The sequence below is a fragment of the Arachis duranensis genome, chromosome 1, assembly GCF_000817695.3.
Source record: "Arachis duranensis cultivar V14167 chromosome 1, aradu.V14167.gnm2.J7QH, whole genome shotgun sequence".
In the NCBI taxonomy this organism is placed as follows: Eukaryota; Viridiplantae; Streptophyta; class Magnoliopsida; order Fabales; family Fabaceae; genus Arachis; species Arachis duranensis.
Genome location: NC_029772.3, coordinates 26,178,034 through 26,191,731, shown reverse-complemented (window position 1 = coordinate 26,191,731; position 13,698 = coordinate 26,178,034). Strand labels below are relative to the sequence as shown.

Here is a 13,698-nt window from a genome sequence, read left to right as displayed (position 1 = left end):
TCTCACATTTATTCAATGAAATAGCATGATTTTGCAATTCTCCCTTGATTTGTGCTTAAATATGAAAACATACTTTTTAGGCCCTAAAATAGCTAAATTTAATTTACTTTAATTCCATTCGATGCCTTGATATATTTGTTGAGTGATCTCAGGTTCATAAGGCAAGTATTGGATGGAAGAAGTGAGGAGAAAAGCATGCAAAGTGGGAGAACTCATGAAGAAATGAAGGAACCGTAAAGCTGTCAAGCCTGACTTCTTCGCACTCAATCGACGATAACTTGAGCTACAGAGGTCCAAACGAGGCGGTTTTAGTTGCGTTGGAAAGCTAACATCCGGGGTTTCGAATTGATATAAAATTTGTCATAGTTGCATCGGATATAAGGACGTGCACGAGCCATGAACGCGTGCACACCGATGGAGCAGCGTGATTCACTAAAGTGAAATCGTGGCCAGCGATTTGTAGCTCATTTTGAACCCAATCCAACTCATTTTTGATGCTATTGAACCCAAGGATTGAGGGGGGAATGAACCAAGTAGTCATAGTTTTAGTTTTCATCATGTTTTAGGGTAGAATTCTAGAGAGAGAGGCTCTCTCCTCTCTCTAGATTTAGGATAGCAATTAGGGTAAAGTTAGGTTAATCACATTCAAATTTATCTTTTAATTCTTGTTTTGATTTCAACTCTCTTGATATTTTAGTGCTCTATTATCTTAATCTTCTTATTTTCTCTTGTTAATTTCTTGGTTTGCTCTTTTTTATGTTCATGAACAATTGTTGGATCTTATTTTTCTTTAATGCAATTTTATGTTTCCATGCTCTTCTATGTTTATCTTCGTTGTTATTGTTGATTTCTTGCTTGTGATAGTTATGGGTTTTGCTAATTCTTGCATTTGATGATGTTTACTTTTCTTGTACTCTAGGTGTTTGTTAAAATGCTTTCACTAGTTTTTGAGTAGTTTCCTTTACTCTTGGCCTAGGCTAAGGGAATTTAGTAACCTTGAGTCATTGGGCTCAATGAATTGGTGATTTGAGAACCCTTGGTGATCAACTTGATAGCCGTTGACACTAGCCTACTACTAGGTTAATTAGTAGTGAGGTTAGACCTTATAGGTTGATATTGATCAAGCCATTTGACGTACCTCAAGCTTAGGAGTAGATTATACATACTTAATGCTTTTGGAGGTAGACTTAATGAGCTTGGTTCCTCATAATTATCAATATTTAATTTGTAGACAAGGATGGTGATCTCAATTACCTATGTCTAGCCAAGAGTACTTTTCTATTTCTTTTGTTAGTTCATTGTTCATTTACTTTTCTTGCCATTTATTTTTCTTGCAAAAAAATATAAAATCAAACCCCCTTGCATCTTTATAGCCAATAATTGAGCATTTCATTGCAATTCCTTGTGAGACGACCCAGAGTTGAAATACTTCGGTTAATTTTCATTTGGGTTTGTACTTGTGACAACTCAAATTTTTTATGTGGGAATTGTTTGTTGGTTTAGAACTATGCTTACAACAAAGTCCTTATTTCTATGAGAGGAATTCTAGACCACCGAGTAATTCTCGTTCATCAAAATGGCGCCGTTGCTGGGGAGTTGCAATGGTGTTATGTTATTGGCTATTGTAAACATGTGAATATGTTTGTCTTTTGTTTGTTTGTTAGTTTTTGTTAGGTTTAGGACTTTGTTTCTCATTTTTGTTAGATTTTGTTTCTCTTTGCTATTATGAATTCTCATCACTTTGGCTATGAGTTTGGTTCAAACTATGTCGTAGGGAATGGGAGCTACAATGGTGACATGCATCAAGAATGGGACAATCAAAGGTGGGAGGAGCCTCAAGGGATTGATCAACCCTATTGGCAATAATCCCCTCCGGTTTCTTATGGGTATAATTCTAATCCTAATGCATATCAATCTAATGGATGTGGTGACCCTTATTGTGATTGTCAACAACCACCACCACATGCCTATGAACCATCCCCTCCACATGATTTTGAGCCACCTTACTCACAAGCCCCTTTTCACCAAACACATCCATATGACCCCAACCTATATTCACCATACCAACCACCTTTTGAACCATATGAACCACATGAAGAACCACCCCAATTCAACCCCCAATACCCTCAAGAACCACCACCTCCATACTATTACCAAGATAAACCACTTCCAATGTATGAGAACTCTCAACCACAAGATGAATCACCTCCCATATTTGAAAAAATCATGGCTCAGTTTGCTAACATTACCGCTACCCTGGACTCATGGGACTCATGCAACAAGCAAAGCACCTCCATGAATAAATGTGAGAAATTAACCGAAGAAAAGAGCATGAAGGAGATTTTAGAATCTCAACATGAGGACAAGGAGATGGGGTATGTCTTGCAACAATTGGAGGAGGGAAAGATTGTTAATGAAGAAAAAGTGGTTGAAGACGTAGGCGAAGTTGAACATGAGGTGGATTTCAAGTTGGATGACACTTTCACACCAAGTGATATTGTTGATGATCTTGTGGAAGTTGTTGAACTTTCTTCCATTGAACTTGAAAATGATGTTGAGGAAGATAATGCACAACCTCCAAGGCATAGTATGAGTGATGAAAGATTGGAAGAGGTTGATCAAGAGATGGATTCAATCATTGAGAATTTCTTATCTACAATTGAATCCTCTCCCATTGGGCTTGAAATTGAGATCAAGGAAGAAAATACCTCACCTCCTATACCCTTGGTGAACAATGAAGAAGAGATTGAATTGGAAGGAAGCTACCAAGAGGAAGAGGTTGAAATTGAAGAAACTTGTGAAGAGGTGGAGATAATCAAAGAAGAGCACAAGGGAGTGGAACTTGCAAGACCATTGGAGACATCCCTTCCTAAGTTACCATCCAATACAACATTCAAGTGGGTAAAACTCTTATCCCTAAGCTTTATTATCCCACTTGAATATGGTTTGCTTGAAAATCATGGTTAACTTAGAGCTCTTTGTGGATTGAGGAGTAAGAAAGAGTCATGTAGTGGTTGAAAACATCATTCTAGGTTTATTATGGTTGCATGCTCAAAGTTTGATTGCAAGGTTTGGTGTGGAACTAAATTGCATGGGTCTAGGAGAATGTTTGGGTGCTTAATTGAAAATTCTAAGGTCATGCCACCCAATTGGAATCATGATGATCAATTTAAAGATGGGTGTCAAAACAAATGAGATCCCGGATCGCACAAGGAGAATCAAATTTGGGAGCCCATGGCTTGTGTGGAACTCCATCAAGGCTTGGAGTCATCATCTTTGAAGAATGGAGCTTATTGGAGACTCAAGCATTGGTGGATGTTCAAGGATAGCTTCAAGCACAAGCCACCTTGAGAGGAGCTCCCCAAAAGTCCAACTTAAGGACAATAAACAAAAGTGCTAGGTGGGAGATACCCCACCATGGTAAACTCTTCTCATTTTCTCTTTTGTAAATATCGGTATAATAGGTTTGATTTCATGTTTTGTTTAGTTTGTTGAGTATAATTAGTAGTTTAGTAGGTTAAATAAGGTTTTATGGTGTTTGGGTAGCTGTTTAGAGGTTTGGAATGTTTGGATTGGTGCAAGAACATGAAAAATTTTGAAAACCAGAGCACCAACCCGCGCGTGCGCGCATCTGGCGCGTACGCGCGCCTCAAGCATTTTCGACCATCCATGCGGATGCGCCATGTACGCATACGCGTTGATGCAAAATTTCATCCCTTCATACATTGACCCGAGAGTTGTGCCTACACTGCGCCAGCACCATGCCTGAGGCACAAACCACCCACGCGTGCATGCACCTGTCGCGTACGCGTCCTTGATGTTAAATGTGCAATGCGCGTGCACGCACGTTGTGCGCGTGCACGCCGATAGCGCCACCTGCCCTCCTGGTACATGTTCCAGAGAGTTATGCCCAGTTTGTGCCTATTCTGTACCTGCAACCCACGCGTGCGCGCACTTGGCGCGTACGCGTCCTTCTGCCAAACTGCGCATCGGCGCGTAAGCGTGCATGACGCGTTCGCGCCGGTAAAAAAAAAGAGTTTTTTTCTCCTCTGCCATTTTCTTTTGTTTATCACATTCGCATACTTCTATTCTTTACATTTCAATTTTGTTTCTATAGCCTATTTTCTTTTTTTTTTCTAAGTCTCTTCTTTCAATAATGGTGTTGCATTTTCCCACTCAATTGTTGAGAATTTCTTGTATTATTTTGGTGCTTCTTGACTTGTTTGATATTGTTGGGTGATGAAACTTTTAAAGCAATGCCTAACCTTGATGATCCTTGTATCCTTTGTGCATTGATATGAGCTCACATGTCTTTCATGGCCCACTCTTTCTTGTTTGAACTTGATGCTTTTGAGTGCTATTCATGCTTTGACTTTACTCTTGCATCAAGTATTAATTGATATGTCCTTTGCCTATATTGTTTTCTCACTCACATGCGTAGCTAACATGTAGTGAGAACCCTACTCTTAGTTGGCATTAGCCCCCGCCTATGCTCTAATTACTTTATTATCTTTGTTGTAGGCTTAATTTTATTTCTTTTCTCTCCTTTTAGGTTGGCCACCAAGAAGGAAAGGAATGGAAAAGCTTCTAAATGGGGCAACAAACAAGTTCACCTGCACAACCTTTTGAAGAAGCTCACCAATTCTAGCAACCCATCCACCTTGCTCTTCTTTGCATGCACCGAGGACGGTGCAAATTTCTAAGTGTGGGGAGGTCGTCCGACCGACCTCCATGAGTAACAACTTCCTTTTCAACACCAATTCTTAATTTCCTTTACAGTTATTTGTTGCATTGCATGTAAGGGTGCATGTTAGTTAGAACTTGTACATATTTTACCACTTCTTTTTATGTTAGGACTACTTGGCTAGGGTGATGATTTCTTTTCTAAGAAAAATTGTTTTATGGCACCCTACCAATTTGAAAATTTTTTTTCTGTTGAATTTGCTTGAAGAATTTATTTTGGAACATGGTTTTTGAGCTAAGAACACAATGAGGTGAGTTTTGAGCCTAATTGTGTGGCTACATTTTATAACCACTTATTTTCCATTCATGTGTGCATTATTCTCTTTCTATGATTGTAATCTTTGATTTGTTTGATTCTTTATGTCCATTATTCCATGTATACATGCATTTATATGATTGAGGCTATCATTTTATTTAGCTCACTTACCCAAATAGCCTACCTTTCATCAACCATTGTTAGCCAATTTGAGCCTATTTAATCCCTTTTGTTCTTAAATGTAGCACATCACTACTCCTAAGCGAAAAACAATAAATGTCCTTAATTTGGATCTTTGATTAGCTTAGGCTAGTGAGGGTGTGTATCATTTGGGTATGGGAAACTTGGGACATTGGTTGAGGTAAAAGTGTAATTTTTGTATTTTTGTTGGAAATATTGGGAATTGGGTACATATTTATGCACTATATGTAAAACCATATGCATTGATACGTTTGTATATACTTTAGTGAAAAAAATGATAAAGAAAAAAAATATATATATAATAGAAAAAAAAAGAAAAAGAGAATGCATGAGTATGTGAAAAAGTGGGAATCATGGGTAGCTAGGTTGTGTATTAGAATTGTATAGGTTGTTATATGTGTTTGGTGAGAGCTTAGGTTAATCAAAGATTCAAATTTCAAGCTCACTTGACCATATACATCCCTACCTTTACCCTAGCCCCATTACAACCTATGAATAAGTCCTCATGATGAATGTATGCATGCATTGAACAATTGTTGATTGTTAGATGAAAAACAAATCTTGGAAAGTATGAGTAGAAGAGAATTGAGTGATCAACCCTATGCACTAGAGCGACTAGAGTGGGTATACTTCTAGTGAGGGTTCGATGCTCAATTCCTTGTTCCCGGCTTTCATGAGCTTTTCTTCTTGCAAGTCTATTTGTGCTTTATTTTTATATTCAAATTGAAAGGATTCATGAATCATCATACTACTTAGCCCTACATGTGCATATGTGCTATTGGGGATTGATTTACTTCTAACCATGTAGGTAGAATCATTTTGCATTCAGTTACATTCATATAGATAGATGCATATAGTTTATTTGCATTGAATAAATGTTTATAACCCTTTTCTTGTCCTTCTTTTTTCTTAGCATGAGGACATGCTCGGTTTAAGTGTGGGGAGATTTGATAAATCCCAATTTTGATGGTTTATCTTGTGCTTATTTTGGGGGATTTTATCACCTTTTCTCACATTTATTCAATGAAATAGCATAGTTTTGCAATTCTCCCTTGATTTGTGCTTAAATATGAAAATATGCTTTTTAGGCCCTAAAATAACTAAATTTTATTCACTTTAATTCCATTCGATGCCTTGATATGTTTGTTGAGTGATCTCAGGTTCATAAGGCAAGTATTGGATGGAAGAAGTGAGGAGAAAAACATGCAAAGTGGGAGAATTCATGAAGAAATGAAGGAACCGTAAAGCTGTCAAGCCTGACCTCTTCGCATTCAATCGACCATAACTTGAGCTAAAGAAGTCCAAATGAGGCAATTTTAGTTGCGTTAGAAAGCTAACATCCGGGGCTTCGAATTTATATAAAATTTGCCATATTTACATCGTGTATAGGGACGCACACGCACTATGTACGCATGCGCGCCGATGGAGCAGCGTGATTCACTAAAGTGAAATCGTGGCCAGCGATTTGTAGCTCATTTTGGGCCCAATTCAACTCATTTCTGATGCTATTGAACCCAAGGATTGAGGGGGGAATGAACCAAGTAGTCATAGTTTTAGTTTTCATCATGTTTTAGGGTAGAATTCTAGAGAGAGAGGCTCTCTCCTCTCTCTAGATTTAGGATAGCAATTAGGGTAAAGTTAGGTTCATCACATTCAAATTTATCTTTCAATTCTTGTTTTGATTTCAACTCTCTTGATATTTTAGTGTTCTATTGTCTTAATCTTTTTAGTTTCTCTTGTTAATTTCTTGGTTTGCTCTTTTTTATGTTTATGAACAATTGTTGGATCTTATTTTTCTTTAATGCAATTTTATGTTTCCATGCTCTTCTATGTTTATCTTCATTGTTATTGTTGATTTCGTGATAGTTATGGATTTTGCTAATTCTTGCATTTGATGATGTTTACTTTTCTTGCACCCTAGGTGTTTGTTAAAATGCTTTCACTAGTTTTTGAGTAGTTTCCTTTACTCTTGGCCTAGGCTAAGGGAATTGAGTGACCTTGAGTCATTGGGTCTCAATGAATTGGTGATTTGAGAACCCTTGGTGATCAACTTGATAGCTATTGACACTAGCCTACTATTAGATTAATTAGTAGTGAGGTTAGACCTTATGGGTTGATGTTGATCAAGCCATTTGACGTACCTCAAGCTTAGGAGTAGATTATACGTACTTAAAGCTTTGGAGGTAGACTTAATGAGCTTGGTTCCTCATAATTATCAATATTTGATTTGTAGACAAGGATGGTGATCTCAATTACCTATGTCTAGCCAAGAGTACTTTTCTATTTCTTTTGTTAGTTCATTGTTCATTTACTTTTCTTGCCATTTACTTTTCTTGCAAAAAAATATAAAATCAAACCCCATTGCATCTTTATAGCCAATAATTGAGCATTTCATTGCAATTCCTTGTGAGACAACCCGGAGTTGAAATACTTCGGTTAATTTTCATTTGGGGTTTGTACTTGTGACAACTCAAATTTTTTATGTGGGAATTGTTTGTTGGTTTAGAACTATGCTTACAATGAAGTCCTTATTTCTATGAGAGGAATTCTAGACCACTGAGCAATTCTCGTTCATCACAATCCCCGTGGGATCGACCCATACTCACCTAAGGTATTACTTGGATGACCCAGTGCTGGTAAAGTTGTGCGAGTTCTAGTTTCGCGCACCAAGTGCTACACGCAGAGATTGGATGCCATAACCCAACAATCTCAGCATACTAGAGACAACGGCAACAACTTTGCTGTATCAGTCGTCGATCTTGATAAGGTTTAGTGCAAGGCCATATCTAAGCTGTACAAGAATCGCGTGTACGAGCTCGGATCATTCTTCGTCGACAACCTCCGTATGTCCACATTGAGACATTCATCCGCCTCTACCACCAGTCGGCTCATCGACCTCGAAAACTGAGTGGATTTGAGGAAGCAGGTATTGCTTCTCACCCAGGGCTTTCACTAATAGGCTCAGCGGCTCCTGGAGTCTGAGGAGAGGTATCAAGAGATCCTCTCACACATGGCAGACACAAATGACCTCAGGCTGGAGTGGAGGCGGGAGCTAGAGCGGCTTTAGCGGATGGAGCAACACATGGCGCTGTACGAAGATCAAATGTGCACTGGTGGAAGCGGCACTGCTGGTGGCAGCGTCACTGATGGAGAAGCACAGATATCACCGCCTAGGCCATCACCTCAGCAACTGGACCAGTGGGACGACGATGACGACGACTTTCAGTGACAAGGATTTTTTTCATACAGTGTTTGATTGTATCATATCCTCTGTTATTTGACCTTTTATTTTGTTTGTATACTTAATTATTTGACATATTTAGCTTCTATTATTTAGAATTTGACAACTAATTTCATCAAAAGTTATTTTAAAAAAATTGAACTTACCGTTGGATTTTTCGGAGAAAATATCCGACGGTAAAAATTCGAGAACAAAACCGTTTGACATCAAAGTTATCGTCGAAAAAAATCCGCCGGTAACTAACATCGGATATTTGTTGCGTGAAAAATCAATTTTGTCATTAAATCCACCACAAGTTACCGGTGGACAACAAAATTTGACGGTAAAGATTTATCAGCGAGGTTTATACCGTCGGATTGGAACCGACAATAAAATTATTAATGGCAGATTAATTTCATTTTTCCCAGAAATTCGATAATACTTAGCATTTTTCTTATAATAGTAACTATAATTCGTATCTTTCAAATTTGAATTCTTTTATACAACTTTTCAACACTAATTCGAAACAACTTGTTTCAATTTATCTTAGGCCAAACCTTGTTTAAATCGAATTTGATAGATTCAATTTATTATGGAAATCAAATCTACTAAATTAAAACTACTTTATTTGATTTACCATGGGTTGGATCCCACCAACACTACTCCTCTAGTAAATCGAATCTGTTCACTTTGATCTACTACTATTTGTCCTAAATCGAATCTATTTCATTTGATTTACGTAGAGTAAGATGAAATGCGGACATATATTAAGTTGTTTTAGGACATTCATGTAATATTAATATCCATTCTATTTGTTTAGGTGAATTACCGTACCCTATTTTTTATTTTAGAGATTTTAGTCCTATTGTTTTAAGACTTCATTTTTTATTTATAATCAAAATTGAACTATTGTTGTTGTGGGTTGTTAATTGTTAACTAAGCTATTGTTAAATAGGCCAAATACTTTAGAATTTTGGTGGTTTCTCTTTGTTCAATCAAGTTTCTTTTGGAGGAGAACTTTAAGCGTGCATTTTGCAATGTGTTGCTTCAAATTGAGCTTGATTTTCTATAATCATATTAAAGTGTTTAAATTTCTAATCTTATATTAGACTCAATTCACTAGGATAGATTTGTAAGACAGATATTGGAGACAGAGAAGTAGAGACTTTTTCTTCAATGTTTGATTTTTGAAAATTGTAGAATAATATAAGAGGATGGACAATATAACAGTTAAAATATATGTCTAATTGAAATTGTTTACTTCGTAAAAAGTAAAATATTATTCGGTGGAGGACTCTAACTTTAGGCAAAATTTTACCGAATTACATAAAAAAATTTTTAAATTATGTCATTAATGACTAGGTTATTTTCAGTTTGTGGCACCATAATTTCTCATCATTTATGAATATATAATATGATGCATGATCCACAGAAGAAAAAATCTGAACATTTTTATAGTGTCAAATGTTTTGTTGCGTATGTGTTCAAACCAAATCATGTGGATCAAAAGGTCTTCCTAAATTTTTGTGAAGTGTTGCCTCACCAAGTATTTAAGTGTGTTAATGTTATAAGTGTGAGAAGTTTATGAATTTAGTCTCACATCAAAGAAAGCAAAAAAGAGTGAGAAATTTATAAGATGCGAGATCCATTAACTTAACACTTTAAAGTTTTGAGTTGGATGTGGTATTTTCTCATTTTATATTCTTTTCGATGGTTAAGAGCTCTTCACGGTTTTAGAATTGGATATTGGTGTGTACTGAACACAAAAAAGTTAATTGAAAGGATAATTATAATAGATATAATGAGATGTTCATCAAAACATTACTACTTAATCAGGATATTCCCAAGTGTACCCCTAAGCATCAAATGCTTTAACTATACTTTCTAGACTTGGGCTTGATATGTTTGGTACCTAGACACTTCAACGCACATTAAAAACATATAAGGCCATTTGGAGGACGTGCAATAGAAACTTAAAGTCCAAGTCTAGTCCTTTTATAGGAAATTCTGTCTATAAATATGATAAAGAATCTAGAGTCAGAGTACGCTTTCATTTTATCACAAAACACACATATACTCTGTTAATTTTCACTCACATTGACACACGAAAAACTAAGTTGTTAGTTCATGTGAGTATTTAAAAGTGAAGTTTTAATTTTTGTTTTCATCCATTTTATGCACTTTCATTTTTGTCTTTCCTTTTATGCATTTTATTTCTTGTCATCTTTATTATTCTATCGTTTACATTTACGACTAAATACCTATTTTGGTCCTGAGATTCACGCGATTACTCAATTTGGTCTCCGAAATTTCAAATTACCTATACTAGTCCTCCAGATTCAAGTCCAGGCACCAATATGGCCCCTCAACTCTTTCTGACGATGACTAGGAAAACGGAGTGCTGATATAACACCCTCCCTACTACACCGGATGATGAGTAAATTATGTCGTTTATCCTTGGCGCCCAAACAAGTCAGAAATAAAAGAATAGTGGAGGTAGAGAAGAAGAAGAATACTTTATTTTGGGTCTCCATCGTTTTTTCTCCCTTCATATACAAAGCGACGACATTTCTAACTTGTTTGGATGCCAAGGGTAAACTACGTCATTTACTCATCATCCAGCGTGGCAGGAGGGTGCCATCTCAGTATTCCGTTTGTCTAGTCATCGCCGGAAAAAGTCGAGGGACCATATTGGTGCTGGGACTTGAATTTAGAGGACCAGTATAGGTAATTTTAAATTTCGAGAACCAAAATAGATAATCGCATGAATCTCAGGGACCAAAATAAAAATTTAGTCTTACATTTACTATAAAATTATCTTTCCGCTGTTACTATTCAAATACTTGTTATATTTCTACATATTTTAATACAAATTATCCGTTATTCATTTGCTCGCTAAGATTTGTATATGATTTTCGAATTGAGATCGTGATATAAACTTAATTAGTTTCTATTTGTTTTCATTGAGCAAAATTCAAGCAAAACATACTGTGATCATATATTGTCATCAAAGCTGGAAAAGATTTAATTATGGTGAACCAGTTGAAGAATATATCCTTGAGTGAAACAAAAGTTGCTTATATTATAGATCTAGATAGTGCAGTTCCTAGAGGATCAGATCGATTGTAATTAATAAATTGCAATTACAACTTGTTTCTGAGCATGACATAATATCAAATTTTTATTCCTCTATAAGTATTTTTATCTAACAATTTAAAATTTTAGAAAAGATAATTTATAATATGCACCGTAAAATGCATGTCACTTTGCTTCTAAACATAGTAAGTGGAAAATAATTAAAAGGAAGCATGACATTACATTACTATATCTTCACATACAATGTATATTTAAAAGCTTGCTGCGCCCGAAAACCTAAGCTATATATAATTGAACCTCACACAAATAAATATTAATAACTCACGCGTCTCATTAACCCTACAAGGTACCCAAAATGAGGTCCTATCTGAGTTGGAATAATTATGACCACCGCCATTACAATTCTGGCCTGAGCAATGCTCAGTTTTTAATAATCAGTTCCAATAAGTTAAATTAAAGTATAATTATATTGCCCAATATACACCCATATGTAATCAATTAATTAATTCAAACCAATGCATAAAATATATAAATATTTAATTATAATTAGGTAAATAAATTAACCAATTAGAGGGTGCATGTAGTTAGTTTTGCTACATGTGGCTGGACTACTATATATATCCCCTCATGCATGTTCATCAGTCACTTCCTATTTTCTTTCTTGGCCACTCATATACAATGTATAGCCATTTAATTATTAGAACCTTTCAAACAATTGATGCATGCAAAAAGATTTAATCATAGTTAAATAGGCAAATAGTTTATTATGTTCATCAGTCACGTACTATATATTATTGTACGCTGCATATATACACTATTTCACTTTAATAATTAAACTCTTCACGGATACTGAGTCCAATCTTAAGCAGTAATGTATAGAAATATTCAAGAGTAATGTTTAGAAAATATAAATTATAATAAGGTACTAAAAATTTCAAGCTAGCTAGCGCTGAAGAAATAAAAGGAAACCAATCTTGACTTCCATAAACAGTAAGAAAGCAAAACATACGACAAGGTATATGGAAGTTAAATAATAATAATAATAATAATAATAATAATAATAATAATAATAATAATAATCTTACAACATGCTAAATCCCCTATTTCTACTACCGTTTCTTAAACTTATCATTTCTATCTTGAAGGGTCACCTGTGTTTCCTAAAAGTCGCTAGCTAGTGTATTTAACCGAAAGATGCATATAAACATTTGTATTATTTGCACATTCATATATACACGACTACCTAACACAAAGACTTAATTGCAAGTTTGCAACTACTTGAATACCTATCTGTAAAACATGTAACATTAAACAAGTTAGATTATTTGAAAACTAATATTAAGGGTTTCCATTACGATCCTAGTAATATGTGTCGTTTTAATAGATTTAGGGCAAGCAGGGGAACAAATTAAAAAGCTCTAACATAAATGACGAGTTAATTAACGCTTCATGTGTCTCTAACAACAGGAAGCTCCTATCATAGAAACATGTAGTTCTAGTAGTGCAACAACTATTATGAGTGTAGTTCAAAGCTATTACTATAAAGCTTAACCCTCAAATATCACGAAAGAAAAATAACCATTAAAAAAAAAAGAGAGAGATAATTATAGGAGTACTAGGCTACTAGCTAGAGCCGTGTTAGAAGTTAGAACTACATGTAGGAATAACAGAATAATGGATAACGAAGATCATTAATTAAAGTAAGTCAAGTTCCAAATACCAAAAAAATCCAATGAGAAACTCACTAATTAGGTAGAAGAAGAAATTAATTAAAGTACAACACTGAAACTACTCACTACAATATTCATCATGAACAAGAAGAAGAAGCAGCAGTAGCATAGTAATAATCCATGAAATTTGCAAATCGCACCTTACTAATTGAGTTGAGACCTCTTTCACTTTCACATCGTTCACTTCTCAATAGCTTTATCAACATATCAAAGAAATAAGGGCAGAGGCCCTTGAGAAGGACACCGTGCCCTTAATACGGAGGGCGTGGACCTGAAGAGTAACCGTCAACAGGCAATTGAACATTATTATTCTGCATACCAAGCGGCAAATTGAAGAACGGCAAACCCGAAGAAGGATCTGGAAAAGCGTTGTTTCCGACGCCCGCGGAGCCCTGACTTCCAGCCGCCGCACTTCCGGGAGCCTGAATCTGGAGCTGCTCCTCCTCGTCCAA

The 13,698-nt window shown here is 35.9% G+C and overlaps 1 protein-coding gene across 1 annotated transcript in view; it reads right to left on the bottom strand.

Annotated features, from left to right (window-relative positions):
* Positions 1-13,180: 13,180 nt before the first annotated feature.
* The window catches only part of LOC107482954 (AT-hook motif nuclear-localized protein 23), a 1,354-nt gene continuing 836 nt past the window's right edge, over positions 13,181-13,698 (bottom strand). Inside the window, 1 exon segment of the mRNA XM_021139270.2 lies at positions 13,181-13,698. This exon segment is cut by the window's right edge and continues 30 nt beyond it. Coding sequence (XP_020994929.1) covers positions 13,498-13,698 — 201 coding nt within the window. The 3' untranslated portion in view covers positions 13,181-13,497.